Source organism: Heterodontus francisci, chromosome 11 (genome assembly GCF_036365525.1).
Source record: "Heterodontus francisci isolate sHetFra1 chromosome 11, sHetFra1.hap1, whole genome shotgun sequence".
In the NCBI taxonomy this organism is placed as follows: Eukaryota; Metazoa; Chordata; class Chondrichthyes; order Heterodontiformes; family Heterodontidae; genus Heterodontus; species Heterodontus francisci.
Window position 1 is genome coordinate 107,358,040 of NC_090381.1, and position 27,161 is coordinate 107,385,200.

The window sequence follows — 27,161 nt, forward strand, 5'->3', positions numbered from 1 at the left end:
TCAGCAGTTATTAGATATTTCCTCTTGTTTCCTATAGGCTTCGTTCAGGAGCTGTATCTCTTCCTGATAGCCAGATCTGTCATGGTGCTGTTTGCGGCTGTTCTGTCTGTGAGCCTCCACTGTGTCCGGGATCGATATGTTGATGTCACTGCCAGAATGGCCAGTGGGGATGAGAAGAGAGTACGAGGCCGACTCAGCCAAGTCCACCGAGATGAAGCGGTTCTCACGGCGCGAGTAGCGCAGGGACGGTGAGCGGGCGTGTGCCGAGGATTGGCTGATGTTGCTGATGATGGACACGGTGTCCAGCGCCTCCTCATTCTCGCAGATCTCCAGCACCTCCAGGTGGATTTTGACACTGGTGTCGGCCAGGCTGCCTGGCGTGTCCTCGGCACTGGGCTCGTGGCCCACGCTTTTTGAGCGATACACCTCGACCTTCTTGGCCACAGGAGTTATCTTCCGCCCCTCGCCGCTGATTTCGTACGTGGACAAGGAGAGAGTCTTGCCGGTTGTCGGAGCGTGCAGCGAGACCATTCCCTGAAAGGCACAGAGTGGGATAGACAATCCGTCTGGTCGCTGGAGGAAAGGACAAGAAAAGCAAATCAACAATAACACTGAAGTTCCTGGATGACACATCAAGATGGTTTTGTCACTGCAAACCCACCAGTCACCAAAACTGCCATTAGATTTACGTAGAATTTCACAGCACAAGCTAATGGTGGACTGCCGCAAATCATCCAGCAACTTGTGGCGACTTGCAACTCATGGGTTATCTCTTGCTTGTCACAAGTTGCTGCACGAGTTGCGCAGCTCCACCGTTTGTCAGTGCTATAAAATGCTGCACATTAATAATGGTGAGCACCATTAAACTTCCCTGGAAGCTTGACAAATGGAAAGTCTCAATGGCAGACAGAAGGGAACACCACACAAACATACATACAAACATACATACGAACATATGAATTAGGAGCAGCAGTAGGCCACTCGGCCCATCGCGCCTGCTCCCCCATTCAATAAGATTATGGCTGATCTGATTGTAACCTCAACACCATATACCCACCTACCCCCAATAATCTTTCACCCCCTTGTTTATCAAGAATCTACCTCTGCCTTAAAAATATTCAAAGACTCTGCTTCCATCGCCTTTTCAGGAAGAGAGTTGCAAAGACTCACAACCCTCTGAGAGAAAAAAATTTCTCCTCATCTCTGTCTTAAATGGGTGACCCCTTATTTTTAAACAGTGACCCCTAGCTCTGGATTCTCCCACAAGGGGAAACATCCTTTCCACATTCACCCTGTCAAGACCCCTCAGAATCTTGTATGTTTCAATCAAGTTGCCTCTTACTCTTCTAAATTCCAGTGGATACAAGCCTAGCCTGTCCAACCTTTTCTCATAAGACAACCACCCTGGCACTTTATCAAATGCCTTCTGGAAATTAAGTACAGTACATCCACCGGTTTCCCTTTATCCACAGCACATATAACTTCTTCAAAGAACTCCAATAAATTGGTTAAACATGATTTCCCTTTTGTAAAACCATTTTGACTCTGCATGATTACCTTGAATATTTCTAAATGCCCTACTGTCACGTCTTTAATAATAGCTTCTAACCAGCAACAGGAGGCCGGAGCTGGGGGCCCTCCGGGGCACTCACTGGCAATTTGGGGTGCAGTGGAAGAAGCCTGCAATAGTGAGGGGGGAGAGAGCCTGCAATTTGGGGGGGGAGGGGGGAGCGGGGAGAGGCCGTTTTCAGGAGGGGAAGAGTGGACAGCAATCGGGAGGGCTGGGTGTCGGAGGGGTTGATGGTGATTGGGGAATGGGTGGCCAAAGGCTTTGTTGGGGGCCAGTGGAAGAACATATGAACATACGAATTAGGAGCAGGGGTAGGCCACTCGGCCCTTTGAGCCTGCTCCGCCATTCAATAAGTTCATGGCTGAACTGATTACTCCACATTTTCACTTACCCCCGATAACCTTCCACCCCCTTGCTTATCAATAATCTATTTACCTCTGCCTTAAAAATATTCAAAGACTCTGCTTCCACCGCCTTTTGAGAAAGAGAACACTCCTGCTCCTCCTATTCCACAAAGAGTGCTTAAGGTGGTACTTATCTTATGGAGCCAACAGCTTCCGCCTCCCTTTCACTGCTGGGTTTCCCCACCTCTGGGAAACCCAAACAGCAGCCGTCAATTTTTGATCCTGCTCCCAATTGCACTGTGGGAGCCCAATTTAAATATGTTAACTGATAGTCCTACCTCTCTATGGTGGGAAACTTGGACACCTTGTTACCCATTGCTGTAAAATGACAGTGGATGAGTGAATCGCGTTGAGGACGTGTTCCCTGTATTTAGCTTTGTAGTACCCATTCCCACCCCCGACCCTGGGTGGGTGGGGGCGCGGGTGGTGGTGGGTGATTGGGAGGGGGTTTAATAGTGAGGCCTTCATTTTCTGGCCATGAGAATTGAGGAAAAATGTTGGCCAAGACAACACAAGATCTTCTCTTGCTTTTCAAATAGTGCCATGGGCTCTCTTATATCAACCTGACAGGGCAGATCAGGCTTAACATCATATCCAAAAGATGTCTCTTCCAGCAAAAGCAAAGTGGTACTCCCTCATTCCTGCCCTAAAGTGCCAGCCTAGATTATGTGCTCAAGTCTGTATTATAGAACTTGAATGTGTGACTATTACTATTTCTTATTATTTTTATTGAATGTGTGATTACCTAACTGAAAGCCAAGGTTGCTGCTAATCGAGCTAAACTGGTGTTCAGCACCATTGTTCAATGAAATGTATTGTTCAACCTGTCTTTTGCCTTTTTTATCAGGTCCTTGAGAGCCTTTTTTAATTTTCAATTTCTTCCCCCATGTTAAATATTTCAGAATTGCATCTAACCACGGAGTCTCTGCAGAATAGGGACAGTTATTTTCCATCCTTGACTTAATAAGCTGACAGCTCTCATTCAAGCAGTAACAAATGATTTAGAAGGGCAGTGACGACACTGAGGGGTCAAGACGGCTCAGTTTCTGTCACGTGGTAGCTGGCAGCTGCTCCACATCCTGAATGCCAAGGTGAAGCATTGACAAAGAGTTTCTGGAGATAAATGCCTGATGCAGACAGAATAGCTCGTCGACTGCCTGTCTCCAGGGAGAGATGTTGTTGATAGTGCATGACAATGACTCGAGGAGCCTGACAGTCATGAACAGCCATTTGTCTAACTGCGTGAGCTGAAGCCAGTTCACTGCTCCGTGGACTTATCCTTCTTGCATTAACTTCCTTGTTTCATTTCACAAATCTCGCAAGAATGTAAGTATTTTTCGGGACATGGTGAAAAAAATGATTAGCTTCAACACTGATGTCCTTCCCTAATTTTTTTCTTGATCCTACTTGCTGAAAGCACTACAAGAGAAGATCTGCCCCTGGTTGTTACATGTCTGCGACTTTGTAAACACGATGGGCTCTGACTGCTGCAGTTTCTTAGATCCTGTCTGCTCTCTCAGGTAAATGTAAATTATCCATGGCACTATTCAAAGAAGAGCAAGGGAGTTCTCTTAGCATCCCTCAATGAATATCAGTAAGACAGATTATAGAGTCATAGAGCCATAGTGTTTTACAGCACAGAAACAGGCCCTTCGGCCCAACGAGCCTATGCCGACCATCAAGCACCTGACCTAACTAATCCCATTTCCCCGCACTTGGCCTGTACCCTTGTATGTTATTGCGTTTCAAGTGCTCATCTAAATATTTCTTGAATGTCGTAAGTGTTCCTGCCTCTACCACTCCTTCAGGCAGTGTGTTCCAGATTCCAACCATCCTCTGGGTGAAAAAATTCCTCCTCAACTCCCCTCTAAACCTCCTGCCCCTTACCTCAAATCTATGCCCCCTAGTTATTGGCCTCTCCACTAAGGGAAAAAGTTTCTTCCTATCTATCCTATCAGTGCCCCTCAAAATTTTGTACACCTCAACCAGGTCCTCCTCAGCCTTCTCTGCTCCAAGGAAAACAACCCCAGTCTATCTAGTCGGTCTTCATACCTGAAATGCTCCAGCCCAGGCAACATCCTGGTGAATCTCCTTTGCACCCACTCCATTGCAATCACATCCTTCCTGTAGTGTGGCAACCAGAACTGTACACAGTACTCCAACTGTGGCCTAACCAGCGTTTTATACAGCTCCATCATAACCCCCCCATTCTTATATTCTATGCCTCGGCTATTAAAGGCGTATCCCTTAAGCCTTCCTAACCACCTTATTGACCTGTGCTCTGCCTTCAGTGATATATGTACAAGCACCCAAGGTCCCTCTGACCCTCTGTACTCCCTAGGGCCCTTCCATTCATTGTCTAATCCATTGCTTTGTTACTCCTCCCAAAGTGCATCACCTCACACTTCTCAGGATTAAACTCCATCTGCCACTGCTCCGCCCATCTTACCAGCCCATCTATATCGTCCTGTAGACTAAGGCTATCCTCCTCACTATTTACGATTATCTGGTCATTTATTTCATTTCTGTTTGTGGGATCTTGCTGTGCACGGATTGGTTTCTGCATTCCCTACATTACAACAACGACAACACTTCAAAATACTTTTCCTTATGAACTAAAAATGGAAAAGAATGTTTCAATGTACTTTGTGGGGGAAGAGAGCAGTGTATATATTCTCAAATTGTTCTTCTTCCAGCAGAGAAGATTTAGGGGAGATTGAAATGAGGAGTACTTTTTCTAAAGTGGGGCACAGTTGGTCTGGCTCCATTATTTGCCTGTGATCTCTGTCCAGGGTGATCATGCAACAAGCTAGTATGAATAAGGATTTTTACAGACTTTGTTAGAGGAAAAACAAAATCCTGAGACGCACTACATGGAAACAACAAAACCTGAGCCTTTCAGTGGGTTTGCAATTCTTTTTCAAAACATTACTCAGCAGCCATCACTCATGTAAACTGACAAGCACTGAGTTCTTCCTCCAGCCAGGAACAATGTTACAATGATGCAATGATTCCAGCTCCACTGCCACTGGCCTTTTGACAAATACCTTTTCAATTTATTGTGTTTGACAGCAGTACTAGCATTCAAGTGATTAGAAACAAAAATGCAAGCACAATGTTGGCAGGTCTTTTTTTAGGCTTCTCTCCCCTCTATTCAAGTGTGGAGAGTGTCAATTCGCCAGGGATGAGAAACGATTTCATTATAGTGAGAAATTTGAGCTATTGGGACTATTTCCACTGGAGCAGAGAGGACCAAGAGGAGGATTAATCAAGGTTTAAAAAAAAAACACAATGGATTTTGGTTGAGAGAGTAGCGAAAGACATTCTCTAGTTGGGAAGTTAGTTGTAGTCATCGATTGAAAATTGTCAGAGGTTAGGAGAAATGTCTTTATGTAGTTGTTGTTAGAGCAGGGAATGGTTGAGGCAGTGACCAGTTTAAGGGAAAAATGGATCAACAGTAACAAAAACAACTTGCATTTTATATAGAACCTGAAACACAGTAAGTAAAACTCTCCAAGGTGCTACGCAGAAACATTATTAGACAAAATTTGACACAGATGGCTGGATTTTACCAGCCCCTCGATTGTGGCGGGGGGCCTGGAAAATACCTCCAGGAGAGGGCCGCCGCGGGCCTCGATGTCGGGAAGGCCCCGCCCCATATTACCAGCGGCGGCGAGGCCTCATGGTGGCCCACCTACTGCTCAGTGACAGGACCTTCATTAAAATATTTAAATCTATTTAAAAAACTGAATAAATACTTAGCTCGTTGTGACGGCCATCCCACGCCGACATTCCGGCTGGAACACCCGCGCCTTCGGATCTCTGTTCGGAGATCCAAGGCAGAACACTGGTGGGAAGGGGGAAGGAGTGAAGTTTTCAGGGTGGGCTGGGGGGCTGAGCAGGGAAAACTGTTCCGATTCGTTGCAGGGATGGTGGGAAGGGATTGAGGGTCAAAGGTAATGAAGCTTGGTCCGGGGGGTGGGGGGGGGGGGGGTGGGGGGGCAAGTTTGGGATCGCAGGAAATGTTTTTTTTGGGGGACAGGGTAATCTATCTATTGAGTACTCAGTAGTGGAGTGGAAGAGGGGATTCAAAATGACAGTAAAATTTTGTTTTAATTTTTGGAACAACAGGACCTTTAAAAATGTAAATTAAACTGAAAGGCTTGAAACCTTTTCAAAATTGTGCCTGCGCTGTAGCGCTGGATGCCATTGCCAGGGATGGAGCGGCCGCCCACCCCCCCCCATGTCATTGGGGGCGGGCGTTCCACCCCCTCCATGTAAATGAGCTGCCACGCGAAATATCATGGTGGCTCAGCAGTGCATATCTCGCACGCACGCGCGCTGTGTCTTTTTTCAACCTCGCCGAGTCACATAAGGGGATAATAGGAAATATGACAAGGAAAGGGTGAGTTTTAAGGAGCATCTTAAAGGAGGACAATTGTATAGGGCTTTGGTGAGACCACAGCGGGAGTACTGTGCACAGTTTTGGTCTCCATATATAAGGAATGGTATCCTTGCATTGTAGGTGGTGCAGCGAAGGTTCACTAGATTGGTTCCTGGGATGAGAGGATTGTCCTATGCTGAGAGGCTGAGTAAATTGGGCTGAAACTCTCTGGTGTTTAGAAGGATGAGAGGTGATCTCATTGAAACATACTGGTTTCTGAAGGGGCTTGACAGAGTAGACACCGAGAGGTTGTTTCTCCTGGCTGGGGAATCTAGAACAAGGGCACACAGTCTCAGGATAAGGGGCTGATCATTTAGGAACAGGATGAGGAGAAATTTCTTCTCTCAAAGGGTTGTGAATCTTTGGAATTGTCCAACCCAGAGGGTTGTGGATGCTCCATTGTTGAGTATATTCAAGACTGAGTTCAATAGATTTTTGGTCTCTCAGGGAATCAGGGGAAATGGGGAGTGGGCAGAAAGTGAAGTTGAGGCAGACGATCAGCCAAGATCGTATTGAAGGGCAGAGCAGGCTAGAGGAACTGTATGATCTACTCCCGCTCCTATTTCTTATGTTAGAGGTAGAGAGAGACAAAGAGGTTTAAGGGCGCAGTGAATTCCAGAGGTTAGGGCCTAGATGGTTGGAGACACGGCCACCAATGGTGGTGTGATTAAACTGGTGATGCACAAGAAGCCAGAATTGGCCAAGTGCAGAGATCTCGGAGGGTGTAGAGGTGGAGTAGATTACACAGGTAGGGAGGGGTGAAGTTTTGGAGATATTTGAAAACAAGGATGGGAAGTTTTAAATCAAGGCATTGCCAGACTGGGAATCAAGTAGATCAGCGAGCACATGGGTGATGGGTGAATGGGATTGGTGTGAGTTAATATATGGGTAGCAGAGTTTGAATGTCTGAGGACAAAATAGGGATATGGGGATAAAGCAGGGCAAGGGGATTAGTTTTGAATTGCTCTAACAAAGAACCTGCACAGACTTGATGGACGGAATGGCTCCTTTTTTGCTGTAAATGCCCCCGTGTTGATGCTTCCCCTCCTAAATGTTCTGACTCTTGTTGGGCAAGAGTTCCATTGGCATTGGTCTCTTGCCCAAGGAATCATTCTTCATGTGTGAATCCAGGAAATGACTGTCATAAAACTGTGGTAGGTATCACAGCGCGGCTCAATTCTGTCCTCACCTAAAGCACAGGACGTACTTTGCAGGAAGATGTGTTTGATAAGGGACAAGTGAAAGAACTCTGGCTGATCTCCCCTTCCCTAGTCTAAGGCCACTGAGGATAATTACAGCTCCCAAATGCTGTTCCAGCTGAGACCAGCTACCTCTCAAGTTAGGCATTGAATCTGGGATCTTCCTATGTCCGTAAAGCTCAATTGTGAATCAATAAACTGAAACGTTGTGGACAGCAAATTATGATATATCCACGAATAACAACAACAGTGTGCATTGATACACGTCTTTAATGTAGTAAAATGTCCTGCAGTGCTACACAGGACTGTAAATCAGACAAAATTTGACATTGAACCACATAAGGAGATATTAGGACAGGTGGCAAGAAGCTTAGTCAGAGGCAGGTAATAAGGCATGTCTTAAAAGCGGAGAGAGAGGTAGAGAGGCAGAGAAGTTTAGGAAGAGAATTCCAAAGCTTAGGGCATGGAAAGCTAAATGCACAGCAATCAATTGAAAGGCAAAGGAAATCAGGGATATATAAGAGGCTAGAGGAATGCAAAGTTCTCAAAAAGTCATAGGGCTGGAGAAGGTTACAGAGATAGGGAAAAACAAAACTATGGAGGGATTTGAATACAAGGATGAGAATTGTAAAATTTCCATTCCATACACAAAACTTAATGAAAGTATTGAGCAGAATGCAAACCCTTTCTATTTCTGAGCATGTACTTTTTTTAAAATCCAGTTTATTGCAGTTTCCTACAGAGTGCTAATAAACACTACACTTGCCAGAGCAGGCTGCCAACTCCTGAGATGCATAAAAATCTCCAATTTAATGTCAATACCGGAAAGGCATCACAAAGAAATGACAGATCTCTAAATTTCCAACAACTCTGTCCTCTCAAAACATCGACACCAGTCGAATGTTTCCTTTCTGCTTTACAGGGTGTGTGGGGGCTGTTAATAAATGCAGGTCATGATTTGGTCTTAGTGACTGAAATACAGTTATAATGAAATGAAGAACTTGCATTTAAATAGCACCTTTCACAACCTCAGGATGCCCTTGAAGCTGTTTGCAGCCAATGAAATACTGGTGAAGTGTGGTCACTGTCATAATGTGGGAAATGAGTGTGCCAAATTACATACAGCAAGCTCCCACAAACAGTAGCATGCTGACCAAATAATCTGTTTGAAATTGTGCCAAAGGGTCTTTTAGTCTACCTGAGAAGGTTGACAGGGCCTTGATTTAACAGCTTATCTGAAGGATGGCACCTTTGACAGTGCAGCACTGTTTTGGTAATGTTAAGGAATAAATTTTGGCAGGGACAGTGAGGAAAAGTCCCCTGCCTTTATTCATGAGCACTCTTACAGAATCCCGCTCCTGATAGGTAGAAATGGTAGAAAGTGTGCATATGTGTGTGTTCTTGCATGTCTGCGTGTGCGTACATGTGTCTTCATGTGTGTACACCTGCACCTGAGAACATGGCGGCACAGTGGCGCAGTGGTTAGCACCGCAGCCTCACAGCTCCAGCGACCCGGGTTCAATTCTGGGTACTGCCTGTGTGGAGTTTGCAAGTTCTCCCTGTGACTGCTTGGGTTTCCTCCAGGTGCTCCGGTTTCCTCCCACATGCCAAAGACTTGCAGGTTGTTAGGTAAATTGGCCATTAGCAATTGCCCCTAGTGTAGGTAGGTGGTAGGGAAATATAGGGACAGGTGGGGATGTGGTAGGAATATGGAGTTAGTGTAGGATTAGTATAAATGGGTGGTTGATGGTCGGCACAGACTCGGTGGGCTGAAGGGCCTGTTTCAGTGCTGTATCTCTAAACTAGTTTAGTTTAGTTTAGAGATACAGCACTGAAACAGGCCCTTTGGCCCACCGAGTCTGTGCCGACCATCAACCACCCATTTATACTAACCCTACACTAATCCCATATTCCTACCGCATTTTCACCTATCCCTATATTTCCCTACCACCTACCTATACTAGGGGCAATTTATAATGGCCAATTTACCTACCAACCTGCAAGTCTTTTGGCTTGTGGGAGGAAACCGGAGCACCCGGAGGAAACCCACGCAGACACAGGGAGAACTTGCAAACTCCACACAGGCAGTACCCAGAATTGAACCCGGGTCACTGGAGCTGTGAGGCTGCGGTGCTAACCACTGCGCCACTGTGCCGCCCAAAACTAAACTAAACATGTGTGTCTGGACAGTGGAAAAAATATGATTGTTGAATAATTGTTGAATAGCCCACCATTACTCACTGTCTGGGCTCACATCAGCATTTGGATTGCACACTTGAGTGCTGCCAGTGCCTGTGAAACTGATATCGTACAGTAAAGGAAAGGAAATTCGGGGTGAAAATAATTACAGTATCACTAGGGAAACAGAAGTGTCGTCCCAGTCGGAGTTCCCAAAGCTATCCCGAAAACTCTCCCAATCATGCAGTAATCAGATTGTGCTGTGCACCACTAATATTAACAATATTGAAATAGCTTATAGAAAATCCTTTTGTGTTGTGTTAGTGACCCTTTTACATAATGAGATTACCATCTCCATTAAAATTCCCAATCGAGGGATTCCATACATGTGTGATATTAATAACGAAGTTCTACTATAAAGCTTGAGATTTCCCCCTAAGGTTTCTCGGTAGGCTATGTGTAACAAACTTGCTACCTTGAGTTTACGATTTCAGGACACATAGCACCGAGGAATATGGTTTAGATGCCCCATTGATGACGTAACTTTTAAAGCACTTGTGAACGCGCTCACCTGTCGCGGGGTCCTTTCAGACTTGCTCCGACACCACTCCCAGTCAACGAGCTCCAACTTGCGCCCTTCTTCCTGGGTCACTTTGCGCTCTGTGCTGTGCGGGGAGCCGGAGGAACCAGTGACCGGGTTGTTACTGGTTTCGTTGTCCTGACCTGTGCAGGCTTTGCACGGCTCTGCATTCTGGTCGGTTGGGAACAGGAGGGAGCTGTCCTGAGGAGCAGTGGTGCTGATCTCGATTCTTGTATCACTCGGAGTTTCCTTGTTCTGAACACGTACTAATTTGCTGCACTCGGGCTCGTAGGCAGTAAGACTGTTGTAAGACAGAAACTTGCTTTCCTCACCACCACAGCTATTTCCTTGCGATATCTTATAAACTCCGTAACCTTGTTGGAATGACAGGTTGAATTCAAAGCCTCTTCGTTTTGCTGGATAAGAGAAGAATTATTTGTAAAGGAATAACTGTTGCCAAAATGTCACTAGACCAGTAATAAAACATATTGAACAATCATTTACACATTTAGCTTCGTGATAAGCACGTGGGTTCAATAGGAACTCCAGCAGTTCTAAATTGAGATGCCAGCCCAACTTATTTAGCACAATGACCAAAACCAAAATGAAGGGTTTTGATAAATGGAGTAGTGAAAGATTGCATCCACTAGTTGGGAACTCCTTGATCAGGAGGTTTATATTTAATTTAATATTATCGCAAAGAGAGTGAGGAAAGAGGCTAGGAAACATTACTTTTGAGGTAACTGGAAATGGTGTCAGCCATAGCTCAGTCAGTTGTACTCTTGCCTCTGCATCAGAACGTTGCAGATTCTAAGATCACACAAGGGACTTGAGCACATAATCCAGATTAACGTCCTGAGGGAGTCCTGCACTGTCACAGATGCCATCCTTCATATGAGATCTTAAACCAAGGCCCTGTCTGCTCTCTCAGGTGGGCATAAAAGATCTATTTCAAACATCATTACAGGCTATTTATCACATTACTGTTTGGGGGAAACTTGCTGTGTGTAAATTGGGTGCTGTATTTCCTATATTATGACATTGACTACATCTCAAAAGCTCTTCACTGGCTGCAAAATGTTTTGAGGCAACTTTTAAGTTGTGAAAGGAGCTATATAAATGCAAGGCTTTCTTTTTCTGCTTTCACAACTTTGATAAGATAAAACTCAGTCTACTTACTAGGTTTATGATACAATTGAAAAACCCTTTCAAGAGATTATTGCTGAGAATAAAATAGAAAATTTTGAAACTTCACATATGGACAGTCAGCATCTGAAGCAGAAAGATTCATGAATGTTTTGGGTGGAATGCTTCATAGAAAATGACCATAATGTTATTTTTTTCTCTCTTTCAGATGTCGTGGTATTTCCCGCATTGTTTTGTTTAATCTCAAATTTTGAGCATTCACATATTTCTCCATATAAAAGAAATAATGTCTCGGTAAAATAAATGTAGATTCCCATTGCATTTTCTGTCATTATTTCATTGCTTTCAAATGGAGGGAACAAAGACAAAGCTTGCAGTTATATTACACCTTTCAGGACATCCCAAATATCTGCACAGCCCATGAATTATTTTTGAAGTGTAATCATTACTGTTAGGAAGGATTCATGATTAATTATGCTTATTGAGTAAGAATTAAGCTAATTGCTGGGGAACAATACACAAGCTATATAATTCTACATTGGACAACACATTGGCTGGAATGTGTTACAGGGCAGTCACAAATTGTGGGACTGAGGTGCAAAATGACCCATGAGAATGTAACTTGAGCAACTTTGCATCTAAACCATTTTTTTCTTAGCTCTTCTCTGCGACATTTCTCCCTCCATCCTACTCTGACCAACTTTCTTTTAAATTCTGTTGTGGGATGTGTTTGTTGCCCATCCCTAATTGCCCTTGAACTGAATGGCTGGCAAGGCCACTGCAGAGAGCAGTTATGAGTCAACCACATTGCTATGGGTCTGGAGTCACATGTAGGCAGACCAGGTAAGGACAGAAGATTTTGTTCCCAAAAGGACATTAGTAAACCAGATGGGCTTTTAATGACAATCAATGATAGTTTCATGGCCCCACTACTGAGAATAGCTTTCAATTACAGATTTTTATTAATTAATTGAATTTAAACTCAATCCAGGGCATTAGTCTGAGCCTCTGGATTACTAGTCCAGTGACATTACCACTATGCCACAACCTCTCCTCTATTTGAGTATTTCAAATATAGATGAAAAGGATTTAGTGTTCAGAAACAAATTTAAGGAAGGCATTTTTGGCAATTTTTTGAACTTCAACATATCAATTATGTCCTTGGTGACAAATTGAACATTAATTTCTGAAGCTAATAAGTAGGAATGGAAAGTTTGTGCAGCATAACAGAATAATGACGACGAGGTTATTGTCTCTAATGATGACTTTAATTTCTGTCACTAAAAACTGGTAATGGAATGATTGTATTGCACAAAGCAATGATTACAGTGTTGTGAATTGTTTTAATGTTGAATAAATGTTGGGGAAGGTACAGTAGCATAATGATCTGGAGCAATACATTTATATACCACCGCAGCAGTTGGAGAATTTTGATTTAATTAATTTAATAAATCTGGAATAAAACAAGTAGTTTTAGTTCAGAAACTGAACTGGAGTAGCCATATAAACACCATGGCTGCAAGAGCAGGTCAGAGGCTAGGAATCCTGTGGTGAGTAACTCACCTTCTGACTCCCCAAAGCCTGTCCACCATCTAAAAGGCACAGTCAGGAGTGTGATGGAATACTCTCCACTTGCCTGGATGGGTGCAGCTCCAACAACACTCAAGAAGCTTGACACCATCCAGGACAAAGCAGCCCGCTTGATTGACACCCAGTCCATAAACATTCACTTCCTCCACCATTGATGCACAGTAGCAGCAGTGTGTACCATCTACAAGATGCACTGCAGCAACGCACCAAGGCTCCTTAAACATTACCTTCCAAACCCATGACTTCTACAACCTAGAAGCACAAGGGCAGCAGTTGCATTGGAACACCACCACCTGCAAGTTCCCCTCCAAGCCACACACCATCCTAACTTGGATCTATATCGCCGTTCCTTCACGTCACTGGGTCAAAATGCTGGAATTCCCTTCCTAACAGCACTATGGGTGTTGCTACCCCACATGGACTGCAGCGGTTCAAGAAGGTGGTGAGCCACCACCTTCTCAATGGCAATTAGAAATGGGCAATAAATGCTGGCATAGCCAGCAATGCCCACATCTCATAAATTAATTTTAAAAAAGTTTAGTAATCGTGACCATGGAACTACCAGATTGCTGTAAAATCCCATCTGGTTCAATAATGCCATTGAGGGAAGGAAATCTACCATCTTTACCCAGTCTGATGCACAGTGGCAGCAAAGTGTACCATCTACAAGATGCACTGCAGCAACTCACCAAGGCTCCTTCAACATACCTTCCAAACCCGCAATCTCTTCCACCTAGGGAGACAGGGACAGCAGACACATTGGAACATACAAGTTCCCCTTCAAGTCACACAGCATTCTGACTTGGAAATCTATTGCTGTTCTTTCACAGTCGCTGGATCAAAATCCTGGAACTCCCTCTCTAATAGCACTGTGGGTGTACCTGCACCAGGTAGACTGCAGCAGTTGAAGGGCAATTAGGGATGGGCAACAAATGCTGGTCTTGCCAGCAACATCCACACCCCATGAAAAAATTTAAAAAATACACATCCTGACCATTCGTATTCACTAAAATACACACCTTTTCATTTCTGGTTAGGCTTTCACTGGCTGACAGCAGCTGTTGCAAAGAAACTGACAGATGGTAACCTCACATGAGGGAATTGGGTAATTTGGAATTAAGTGTTATTGTGTCATATGATGTAAACTGCTAATGATACCAGGCTTTACTTCACTGCACATTATGTGGGTATAACATATTTCTCAAATTATGAATATAGGTTACATATTTCCAGGGAATCCCTTCACAAAAAAATATGCCATCCCTGTCTTTATGGCCTCTTAAACCAAGGCATGCTGCTGAGTGAATACACTGCATAACAATGGTGCAGATTTTTCTGGAGTAAGGCATCTTGTGACAGGTGTCATTAGTTAGACTTCTTCCTTCACCCTTCAGCTTGAATTCAGGGAGATGGTGGCATAGTGATAATGTCACTGAACTAGTAATCCAGGCTAATGCTCTGGAGAGACAGGTTCAAATCCCACCACAGCAGCTGGTGGAATTCAAATTCAATTAATTAATAAATATCTGCAATTGAAAGCTAGTTTCAGTAATGATGCCACAAATGTCTTGTACACAAAAAGCAGGACAAATCCATCCTGGCCAATTACCGCCCCATCTGCCTACTCTCAATAATCAGTAAAGTAATGGAAGGTGTCATCGACGGCGCTATCAAGCGCCACTTGCTTAGCAATAACCTGCTTACTGATGTTAAGTTTGGGTTCCGCCAGGGCCACTCAGCTCCAGACCTCTTTACAGCCTTGGTCCAAACATGGACAAAAAAGCTGAACTCAAGAGGTGAGGTGAGAGTGACTGCCCTTGATATTAAGGCACCATTTGACCGAGTATGGCATCAAGGAGTCCTAACAAAACTGGAGTCAATGGGAATCAGGGTAAAACTCTCCGCTGGTTGGAGTCATACCTAGCACAAAGGAAGATGGTTGTGGTTGTGGTTGTTGGAGGTCAATCATCTCAGCACCAGGACATCACTGCAGGAGTTGCTTAGGGTAGTGTCCTAGGCCCAACCATCTTCAGCTGCTTCATCAATGACCTTCCTTCAGTCAGAAGTAGGGATGTTTGCTGATGAACAGTGTTCAGCACCATTTGTGACTCCTCAGATACTGAAGCAGTCCATGTAGAAATGTAACAAGACCCAAGCAATGTCCAGGCTTGGGCTGATAAGTGGCAAGTAACATTCATGCCAGGCGATGACCATCTCCAACAAGAGAGAATCTAACCATCTCCCCTTGACATTCAATGGCATTACCATCGCTGAATCCCCCACTATCAACATACTAGGGATAACCATTGTTACTCCAGAAACTGAACTGGAATAGCCATATAAATACCATGGCTACAAGAGCAGGTCAGAGGCTAGGAATCCTGTGGCGAGTAACCCACCTCCTGACTCCTCAAAGCCTGTCCACCATCTACAAGGCACAAGTCAGGAGTGTGATGGAATACTCTCCACTTGCCTGGATGGGTGCAGCTCCAACAACACTCAAAAAGCTTGACACCATCCAGGACAAAGCAGCCCACTTGATTGGCACACCATCCACAAACATTCACTCCCTTCACCACCGACTCACAGTGGCAGCAGTGTGTACCATCTACCAGATGCACTACAGCAATGCACCAAGGCACCTCAGACAGCACCTTCCAAATCCACGATCTCTGCCACCTAGAAGGACAAGGGCAGCAGATGCATGGGAACACCACCATCTGCAAGTTCCCCTCCAAGCCACACACCATCCTGACTTGGAACTATATCGCCGTTCCTTCACTGTCACTGGGTCAAAATCCTGGAACTTCCTTCCTAACAGCACTGTGGGTATACCTACCCCACATGCACTGCAGTGGTTCAAGAAGGCCACCACCTTCTCAAGGGTAATTAGGGATGGGCAATAAATGCTGGCCTGGTCAGTGATGCCCACATCCCATGAACGAATAAAACATCAAGGTCTCTGATTTAATGCCAGTCTTGTGCTGAATTCTGCTACTGGTTTCTATGCTGCAATACCTACTGAGTTATAAGCATGATGATGAGAATAGAAGTTGGCTGCAGTGTACTCCCCAGTCAAATAGCTAGTCACAATTCACATATGAATAATAGTCCGCTGAAGGAAAACGTATTCCAGCAAGAAATCAACGCATAGAATTACATAGAATTTATAACACAGAAACAGTCCTTTTGGCCCAACTCGTCTGTTGCACACAAGCCTCGTCCCACCCCACTTCATCTCACCTTATCAGCATATCCTTCTATTCCTTTCTCCTTCATGTACGTATCTAACTTCTTCTTAAATACTATTCACCTGAGCTACTCCATGTAGTAGCGAGTTCCACATACAACCAGTCTCTGATTTAAGAAGTTAGAAGAACACTTTTGGGAAAGGACAGGGAGGAAAAACGTAAGATAAAAGGAAATCCACATAAATTCCAGCTTAGCCTGCCAACACGTCATTGCGTTGTAATACACTCAAGGCCATATTTTCACGTTTCCTGTTTCTTGTTGGGAGGGAGGTACAGCATTACGGCAGATGATGATAGAAAGTAGGTTCTCACAGTTGAATCATTATGCTCTTTATGTAAAGTTAAAGAAAAATATTTTCACTAAACCCTCTGCAGTTTGGTCAAACACTGTGGGGTTAATTTTACATGTACGGGCTGGCTCCAGGAGTCCTTACCACGTATGGTATGTATCAGAAAATTGCTAGCACATTTTTTGCAATTTTCCACCCTTTAGCCACAGTTGTCCGATATGTGTTGATGACAGCTATGGTCTCCCACCATCAGCACATACGCAGGCCTGTTTCTCCTCTATTACACAACAGCAACTTGCATTTATATATCACATTTAATGAAATAAAATGTCCCAAGATGTTTCACAGGAGCGATTATCAAACACAATTTAACTCTGAGCAGCATAAGGAGATATTAAGACAGACGACCAAAAGCTTGGTCAAAGAGTTAGGTTTTAAGGAGCGTCTTAAAGGAGGACAGAGAGGGATGTAGAGGCAGAGAGGTTTGGGATGGGAATTATAGAGCTTAGGGCCTATGCAGCTGTGGCATGACCGCCAGGGGTGGAGTGATGAAAATCAGGGATGTGGAACAGGTCAGAACTGGAGGACAGCAGCAATCCTGGAGGGGCTGCAGAGATCTTGGAGGGGGGAGAGCAAGACCATGGAGAGATTTGAAAATAAGGATGATAATTTAAAAATTGTGGCATTGCCAGGTTAAGAAGCAATGTGGATCAGTGACCACAGGGGTGATGGATGAACGGGACTTGAGACCTTCTCGTGTTAATAACTCAGTGCCCCTGGTCATACTACTTTACATAGTACTCATAATGCTTCAAAACCTGACTTGAAGGGCTGGATTTTCCCAGCCCCATGGTGATGGGATTGGAGGCGGGGTGGGGTGCTGGGAAAGTAGGTTGGAGCCACGTCACGACAGATCCCCAATTCCTGCCTCTAGCAGAACTAGGAAATACTGCACCCGCAGCCCAAACTATTCCTGTGGGGGAGTTGAGGCACCCTTGCAGTCCCTGACCTGCCTCATCAGCGCCGACCTCTCCCCGGTGGCGCTGCCCAGGCTCCAGAGCTGCCAGCCATCTGATTGGGCTGCAGCATCGAGAGCCCGCCTGCCATCCTTAATCGGATGGAGAACGTGGAGGCAGCCAATTAGGGGCCCGCCTCCGGGAAGATTGTGTCATCACGCGCCCTGCCGCTAAGTACGGGATTGGGACCCCCATTTGGTATTGATATTGAGGTGCCAATGCTTGTGGGAAAATCCAGCCCAATTACTCTAATGGTATTGCACCTGCAGGTGTCACTGCAATCAAACCATTAACAAATGGAGTGGTGACCTAACATTATATGACCTTCCCAAATGAACACCCAGAATGGGAATTCTTCAATCTTTTAACTGGCCCCTCTCTGCACAAGAAATGTTTTAGCCTTCAAACTGAGCACAGAATTAACATGCAATTTTCTCCCCCACTCTTTGGGCAACATTCTCACTCTCAATCCTTCCCCGACTGCTCCACTGAGCAAACTTTCAGACCTGAAGCCTTTCTAATTCCCCCCTACCAATCCCCACTTAGCAAGAGTTCAGTTCTAGATCCCCCCTTACACACCAAGCAAGTTATTGGGCCACAAACCCTGTCCCAATGCTTATTTTTGTTACCCTCAACTACCCCAAAGCTAAGCTTTCAGCCCACCACTGAGAAAAGTTTTGACACCTTACTTCCCACTGAATGCCAATTCCTTCTCCCCGAATCCCTGGAGCAGCTGCATTTTCCCCTTACAGGCTATCCCTATCTCACTTCAATTCCCTCTTCTTGATGCTCTCAACTGCATTTCTTATCCATTGAACACCCTGCCACTAGCTGTATTCCTTCTCCTCCAATTATGGATGTTCCATGCTTCAATCCCCTTAACATTCCTGATCTGAATTCTGCTTCCTTCTGTTCCTCTCACCTCCCCTCTCACTTTCACTCCCCCTCCATCCCTTTCACCTCCCATTGTCCTCTTCATCCACTTTCCCTTCCCTTCCCTGCTCTTCCCTCCTCTCCTATTCCTCTTCCCCTGCTCTTCCACACTTCCCTGCTTCCCTCCTCAGCTCCCTTCTCCAATTCGCCCCCTCCAACATGCCATCTCCTCTTCCTAATTCCCCAACTGCACTCCTCCACTTTGGTTTAAGTTTGTGTTGTCAGTTCCCTTATGAAGGTCACCATTAGAATTTATAATGGAAAAGTTTTTACACAAAAGTGTGACAATAAATGGCAACAGCATTTTCAGTGAAAAATGTGCATACAAATATAAGATCTTTTGAATAATATAAATTATTTAATTATTAGTCATTTTTATGGACTTGCTGGGAATGAAGAGCAGAGGAAATCTTTACAATAATAAATTTATAATGCTGCTACATATGATGACCAGTGGATTTTTAGTTTTACTCCTGTATTATTTCTCAGGACTCATTCATCTTATTTTCTAACAGTTTTCTATCAGCTTTCTTGCTAGGATTTGGCAACTGTAGAATCATTTCCATTGTATCTTTCCATAGTTGCTTCACCCCCACAGTTTTGCACTAACACCTTGATGACCTCTCAAAAGTAAAAGAGAATTATTTTAATTTGTAATAATTTACAAGAGTAGTAAATGGGATGAAAGCTTTCTCCTTATGAAATAACAATAACTTTCATGTTTGCTAGTTGTCCAGTCAGTCTGACTGTTGTGAATGGAATATCTCTTGTGGAAGCAATTCTTTTGATAATGTTCCACTTCAAAACAAATTGGGAAAAAAAGTGCACCCAGTTGTTCAGTAAGTGGGCTTTTAGAGGATGGCTTTTACATATGACAGATAACACTACTAAACTGTAGAATCTATCTGGGGACCAAACAATTTGTGGGTTCTGAGAATGTATCATAATAGGTTGGACTCCACAGCTCATTTCCGCCTCTAGCCTTATCTGGAAGCCTGATTAAAAACCATTAGTCAGGAAGAAACAATTTCCTTTCTAATGTGACCTAACAATGGAGTGAAATTTTGATTACCATGGTCCATCTGGGTTTGGACTAGTTACAAATTGTGAGTAAATCTGCATTTGTAGATGCACTCCACAGAAGAGATCTGCTGAATTAGGCTTCATGGGAAGAGGTGTAAAGTCAATTCAGCTGAATATTTTGCTGTGGTATGTTTAAATAGCCATATTAAATACTTGAATAATAAACAAGTGCAATTTATTCATCAAAACATTGGTGAGGTGAATGACACTCGCCATTATTTCAGTGCAAATGCCACAACAGCTTAGGGCAAGGACAGATGCTTCGTTAAGCAGGGAAATTGAGGAGTTGCTGTCGGAGTTGTGCCTCTTCATTGTTAGCTTCACAAAAAGGGCATTTCGCTGTTTGTCTCCCCATTCAAATCCATTGAGCAGTGTTACGTTCCTGTACTCGCACTATAGATAGGAAGTACACTCATCAAGGAACGTTAAGTCATTTTGGTTCTATAGTGTTCTTTGTGTCAGAGGGAAGCAGACTGGGCAGATTGTGACATCGAACAGCGTCTAATGCTGATTTAGTGCATGACCTGACGTTTTGGACCTCACAGGTCTTGTTAACACCTTCTTTTAAATATTATGAGGGTCTTCCTCTGCTCGCCTATTTAAAGGCATCAACATGGGACTTCCAGGTGAGGTGCATTTGACTTTTCCGAAGAAGGGTCACTGACCCAAAACGTTAACTCTGCTTCTCTTTCCACAGATGCTGCCAGACCTGCTGAGTGGTTCCAGCATTTCTTGTTTTTATTGCATTTGACTTTTCTTTGCTGTTGCAGAGTACATAGAAGTACTGTGTTCAGTGTTGCTGGAGAGTTTAGAAAAGTTCTTGGATTCAGAAGGGAGTGGTGATGGACTTTGACAAGGAGGTCATAGGAGCTTGGAGCCCTGTCAACAGAAAGCCTGTTTTCAGTAAAGGGGGCTATAGGTGCAGTCCCTCTTGGCTGTTGTGAATGAAATATCTCTTGTGGGAGCAATTCTCTTTTGATAATGTAACACAGCATGGACATGTATCACGGGCAGTGGAGAGGGAAGCTGTGTGTAGAGGGAGGAAGAAGGCTCTTGGCAGAAGGACTTATCCACTTAGGATCTTCAGGGAGAAGTTCTCCATCTCTACCTCAGCCAGGAGCAGTGTATGAGGTGGCTACATTTCACCAAAGAAGTAGTGACTGAACTGCACCATCTCTGATAACTGGACCTACAGCTACACAGCAGGACAAGGACAGCACTGCCAGTGACTGTGAAGATCACTGTGGCTATCAATTTCAATGCCAGCGGATCCTTTCAGGCAACATTGTCAATGTATCACAGCTCACAATGTATCATTGCATCAGGGAGGTGTACGCCAGGACAGGGGACTAGATAGTCTTCTCTCGTACAAGAGAGAAGCAGTAGGAGCAGATATGCGTTTTGCAGGCTAGTGGGATCCCAATGATGCAGGGAGCCATCAACAACATGCATGTGGCTTTGCAGGTCCTACATATTAACTGGGAAATGTACTTCAACTGCAAAGGGCACCCACTCCCTGAATGTGCAGTTGGTATGCGATCATGCACAGAACATCATGTCGGTGAATGCCTGCTATCCTGGCAGCAGTCACGATGCTTTCATGCTGTGCTAGTCAGCTGTACTCATCATATTTGAGCCAACACAATGAACCAGAGTCTGATGGCTTGATGACAAAGGCTTCTCGTTCTACAACTGGCTTGTGACACACCCAATACCACATGACCTAAAGTGGACAGAGCACATACAATGAGAGCCACGCTGCTGCCAAGAGCATCATGAAGCAAACCATTGATGTTCTGAAACCACCTTTTCATTGCCTGGACCGTCTGGGGGGAGCCTGCAGTAATAGACAGAGTATGGCTCCAAATTTGTGGTGTTCTGTGGTGTACTCCATAAGTTCACTCTCATGAGGGCATAGCCCTTACCACTAGGCATTTGGGGGGCACCTCGGGAGGAGGAGGTAGAGGAGGAAGAGAAGGAGGAAGAGGAGGAAGAGGCGGAGGAGGAAGAAGCCGAAAGGAGGAGCTAGCCGGGACCTTTTAGCTCTGGACGTGCTGTCCATGACCGACTACTCTGATTCCGGTTCCTCTATAATCTCATCCCCACATCACCACTGATCCACAATTCCCCAACTTTGCATCCCTCTGATACAGACCATCAGAGCATCCTCTTGGATAACATCCTGAAATAAAAGGCACCACAAAAAAATCACTCCATAACAACTTTATCCAACAGCACTTCCAATAATACATGCAAAACTGAACTATTCATTCCTGTGCATTCCTTTAGTGTCTGTCTTGCAGGTACTTTTAACACAGTTCCAGCAGCTGCTGTAGCTTGAGTGCATACCCCCTTTAAGAGGGGCAGGCTGCCTTTAAGAAGTGCAGGCTAGCTATGCATTGTGTTTGCATGCTGCCTGGCTGAACTCAACCAGGCACTGGGTGATTGCATATTATGATCTGAGAGATTGAGGAAAGTGGGCCTATAGCCTCTAGAGTTTAGAGGTGATATCATTGAAACATACAAAATTCTTACAGGGTTCGACAGGGTCGTTGCAGGAAGAATGCTTCCCCTGGCTGAGGGGGTCTAGAACCAGGGGACACAGTCTCAGAATAAGGGGTAGGCTATTTAGGACTGAGATGAGGAGGAATTTCTTCACTCAGAGGGTGGTGAATGTTTGAAATTCTCTAGCCCAGAGGGCTGTGGAGGCTCAGTCATTGAGTACATTCAAGACCGAGGTTGATAGATTTCTGGATAATAAAGATATCTGGGAAATGGAGATAGTGTGCAAAAATGGCATTGAGGTAGATCAGCCATGATCTAGTTGAATGGCGGAGTAGGCACGAGCGGCTGAATGGCCTACTCCTGCTCCTATTTCCTATGTTCCTATGATCCCCGTGCCCACTAATGGGTTGAATCAAACCTTTAGCCCTTCAAGTCTAAGTATCCTTTCAACAATGTGGTAAGTGTTAATTACTGCCAGTCAACCTCTCTGTCACTGAAAATTAACTGATACAAGTGTCGAGTCTTAACGTCTCAGGTTTTAATTGTTGTTGGAGATTTAAAAAATAATATTTTTTTAGCTTTTTCGGTGTCTTTCTTTTCTCTCTGAATCCAATCATTCTTGCCCTTTCTTGATTTCCCTTTCTGCACTCGAGTTACATTGAATTCACCCTGTCTGACTCATGCTCACTTCTCAGATTTTGTGCTGTTAATTTCACAATTGTTCGGTCTCGTTGGTTAAGGTGATACACAGTTGCTTATCTTGTTCACTCAGATCCCAGATGCACTGTAGAGGGAGCCGTGCCATTTCTATCTCATATTTCCAGCAACTTGCAGGGCAGAATTTTGTTGACATTAAATGGGCAAAGCTGAGTCCAACTAACTATGGGCACTGTTCGTTGCTCTGCTCCAGGAGAGTTTGTGACAATATATGCACGTATTATAATAGTGAAGTGAGGATAAACCATTACTCTCTACATGGCTTTGTACAAAGTCCATGCAGAATTCTGGTTAATTGAAATTTAGCTCTGGTCAATTGTACCACTCTGCCGTTAGCCTTGCAAAAACAACAGCTCATCCTCACTCTCCCTGTGAGTTTATGAAGCTGCTGCATTTGCACACTCATTGACAATCAATCTCGCTACAGAAAGTTTTGTCTAGTAGTTAACAACATAACTCTTTTTCTTAGGCAGTGCCTCAAGAATGAGGATGACTTTCTTCCACTCCAGGGTTGTGGGTCCTTCGGTGACTGAATAGTCCAATCCTGGATTTGCACGCTCTGCCACAGGTGGGACAGGTGATGTTTGGTGAGGCCTTTTAATGACATGATAATTGATAATGACCGTCAATCAACTTCTCTAGCCCAGAAAGTGAACAACTAAAAGTGCAGAGTCTCATTCTTCCAAGCAGTGAATTGTTGCTGGAGATATTGAAAAGGTCAAATATAAATTTTTAAAATTATTTTTCTTACTTTTCCTTTCTGACTCTTGATCTGTCTTTCTCAATCCAGTCTTTGATTCATCTCTATTTTTCTTTTGGCACCTGTATTTACATTGAAAGCACCCATTCTAATTTATACTTCCTTCTCAGTCCTTGAGCTGTTTATTTCTCAATCCTGAAATCCATTGGTTAAGGAGATACACTGTCATTTACCTCAGTCACAGGTGCCCATTGTCTTTGCCATGCTGTTATCAGTTTGCAATTCCAGCAACTTCCAGGGCAAAATTGTTTGAACTGAAGTGTACAAGTAAAGGTCTAACTAACTGGGCATGTCGCAGTGAGGTGCCACACTTCAGCAAATTCCAGCCCACTTATCTTCATCCATGATTATAAATCCTTCCCAGACCTCACAACTCCCCACCTCCTTAACTTCCCAGGTCGCAGACTCTACTGTTCTGACTGGGGTCTTATTTGACTAGACCACTGGTGCCACCTTGTGTAACCAATCCCCTGTAATTCCCTCCCTTATACCCCTTCACCTTATTACATCTCTTCCCACTTTAAAAGAAGAAATCCTTGGCAACCAACTATTGGGTGACATATCAGTAGCTGGTCGTGGTTAAGGGTTATCAGATTTAAATTCAGCTCCAGAGAAGATCTGGGAGCAAGATTACTGTGAGTAGAAAGGCTGAGAATGGAAAGTTAAGCAAGGGTAATGTGCTAACGTGTCTACAAAAGGTAATAACAGGGATGATCAAATACTTCAGTGTGAGAACTGTCGTCAGCAATAAGGAAGTGTTGCTCCACATAAGGCCAGCATGAAAGTTCAAGCATGTGGCATGTCTGGAGAACAATAAACCGACAGAGCCACAATGTGCATGCATTGAAGAAGGAAGTGACTGCTAGCATGCTTACATACTAATCTTACATGTGGCTGATATGCTTATCAATTAATGTTGTACACTATGGCTGTGCTTATGTAATAACTCCTCATGAGACTCTTGCCACCCTAATTCATCTCACCCTATCAGCATAACCTTCTTTTCTCCCTGATGTGTTTATCCAGCTTCCCTTATTTGCACTGATGCGATTCACCTCAGATACTACTTGTGGTAGTGAGTTCCATATTCTAACTACTCTAAGTAAAGAAATTTCATCTGAATTCCCTTTTTGATTTATTTGTCTTGATCCAATTATCATGAGGGATCAGAGGGCTTAGGTCACAAATCGCCAATAAGTTTATTACTCGAGTATCAAGGTATCAATTTCATAGGTACAACATATATTAGGTTTGTATTAGCTTGATAATTAAGGATAATTGATCAGATGATTCTGTTGAGTCTATGAGCTTATGTTGACTTCAAAGGATAAGAATTGTCCTTAGATTTACTTCTTCAACTGTACTTTCAGTCAGTCCTTCAATCCTTCTCCAAACTCTTTATAGGTATTTGTGCCCCCTCTGTAAAGATGCCCTAGGACCTTTAACTATTTTAAAGGTGTTTTGTAAGTGTAAGTTGCCAAGATAGTTGTCAATCGTATCTAGGATGCTGGTACACTAACAATGAACTGTATTAGTCTTAATAAGAAGTTTTCATATCATAGATAACGCTGGGAAGATACAGACTATTCTGAATAGAAGCCTCCTTGTTACAATTGCCCCAACATCACATGCGTGTATGCACGTCAGAGGCATCATAGGGCCTTTCTTACCCCTGGCTGGCTCTGAGGCGACAGTGTCCACACTCTTTCTGCAGTTGATGATGCAGCCACATGGCAGATGAATCCATCGTTCAGACAGAACAAACACTGGCGTTATAGCAGCCGCCAGCAAGGTCAGGGCAAAACCCAGAGACTCGAAGGACACGTTCTCAAGTTGGGTGGCATGATGGACGAGCAGTTGTACCTGCGAAACACAGGAAATAGTCAAATTGTCATCCAGTCACAGAACGCGGCCATGAAACTACAAATCTCTGAAACAAAAATACACACGACAGCCAGTAGAATCCTTGTTCAATTTTAAGTATAATAGAGACAAATGTTAGCGATGAAATTCAGGTTTCAAAGAAAAAATAGGAATACCATGCATTTTGAAAGAGAAAATTAGGATCTTTTTATTGATCTCAAAGTATCATGTGGTTCGGTTTCCTGTACGTTGTAGGAACAAAGGAACAGGTAACAATTGTAATTCGACCAAGTTATGATTGAACATTGAACTGGAGCAGCCAAGATGTTTGAGTTCACATTTCTCAATCCCTTTAGACAGGAAAGCGTCCAGTTTGTAGTTGGTGTCCCTGCCCAGTCCGAGGAATGGTCAGAGGCTCTTTGAGATGACCATTGGGAGATGTATTGGATTTGAGTTAGGTACAAGCCTATCGCCCAGTGAAATATGCGATAGCAGCATCAAGGTTTTACGGTAAATTGCGCATGAATTGAATCGACCCCTTTGTCTGGCACAAACATTAGTTCTCAGCCCGGACCACTGTGTCATCACTTTCTGGTGTTAACCAAATTGTTGAGTTAAGTCGATTGGAATGGTTTACCTCCAGAAATAGGTTGAGGCAAAAGATAACTTTTATATTTTAGGGTTAAATAGATACATTTAGATAATTTCACTTACCATCAGTGGTAGCCACAAGACAACCTTTGCCATAGCTAAAATCAAGGAAAAACGCTTTTGAGCGAAGACAACTGTTGGGTTCCGGTGTTTGAAACCGCTGCTTTGGCAATGCGATGAACTAAGCATATCAGCCCGATCCTTGACATCGGAGCTGCAGTTTATATCGGTCTGGAAACACCTTAAAGTTCTGTCCACGGGACTCTCCAAGGCGGAGACTTTGCTCGCCGGATCCACACCAGTCACTTGATGATAATTGGGATGGAACTGTCTCTGTTGCTGGCCGTCGGAGCAAAGCAGTTTGTACGTGAGGGGGACGGAGAAGGTGATGAGAACTGTGAGACACACGGAGTATAAACCGAAGAGAAGTGCCACGTAAGAGCTTCTGTGGTCGACAAGACACCCCCAAGATGTTGGGATGAAAGCGCCCCACCCAAAGACAGGCAGAACGCTCACTAGCAGACTAATGACCCAAAGAACCGCCAAGAGGCAGATCATGGGGAGAGGTCGCTGGCTGTCTTTGTAAAGCCCGGATCGTCTGCTTGTGTAGTAGTTATAGGAGACGATCAATGAGGACTTGAGAGCGCTGGAGACCCCTTGTAATAAATAGAGAACGGCTGATACGGTGCACACAGAGCTGGGCACCAGCTCGCTTGCCCACTGCATGGACATGAACAGGGACAGAGCGACCACGTAAAGAAGGTCATCGACAGAAAGCGAAGCCATGATGACCACCAGGGAATTCTTGTTTCTGGTCTTCAGCAGGCAAGCCAGCGAATAAACACTTCCCAGGAAGATGAGGAGCGTGGAGATGAGGGTAAGGCAAAATAAAGAGACATTCACCGATCTCCCCCCGACTTGAGAGTCCATTGTGGGAGCCGTCACTTCGGGATCACCGCTGACCGAGTAGGTTTTGTTCAT

General features: G+C 44.3%; 1 protein-coding gene across 1 annotated transcript; it reads right to left on the reverse strand.

Annotated features, from left to right (window-relative positions):
- LOC137375065 (probable G-protein coupled receptor 149) lies at positions 1-27,161 on the reverse strand. The gene is made up of 4 exons (XM_068041693.1): positions 26,244-27,161; positions 25,337-25,529; positions 10,367-10,791; positions 1-573 (listed from the first exon to the last, which is right to left on the reverse strand). Exons 1-4 carry the CDS (start codon positions 27,159-27,161, stop codon positions 1-3), a joined length of 2,109 nt encoding a protein of 702 aa, XP_067897794.1.

Coding starts and splice junctions, on each gene's coding strand:
- LOC137375065 (XM_068041693.1), bottom strand. CDS start 27,161: ATGAACAAAACCTACTCGGTCAGCGGTGATCCCGAAGTGACGGCTCCC. Junction 10,792..25,336: donor CGCCTCAGAGCCAGCCAGGG/GTAAGAAAGGCC, acceptor TCTCTTATCCAG/CAAAACGAAGAGGCTTTGAA. Junction 574..10,366: donor CTGAAAGGACCCCGCGACAG/GTGAGCGCGTTC, acceptor CCTTTCCTCCAG/CGACCAGACGGATTGTCTAT.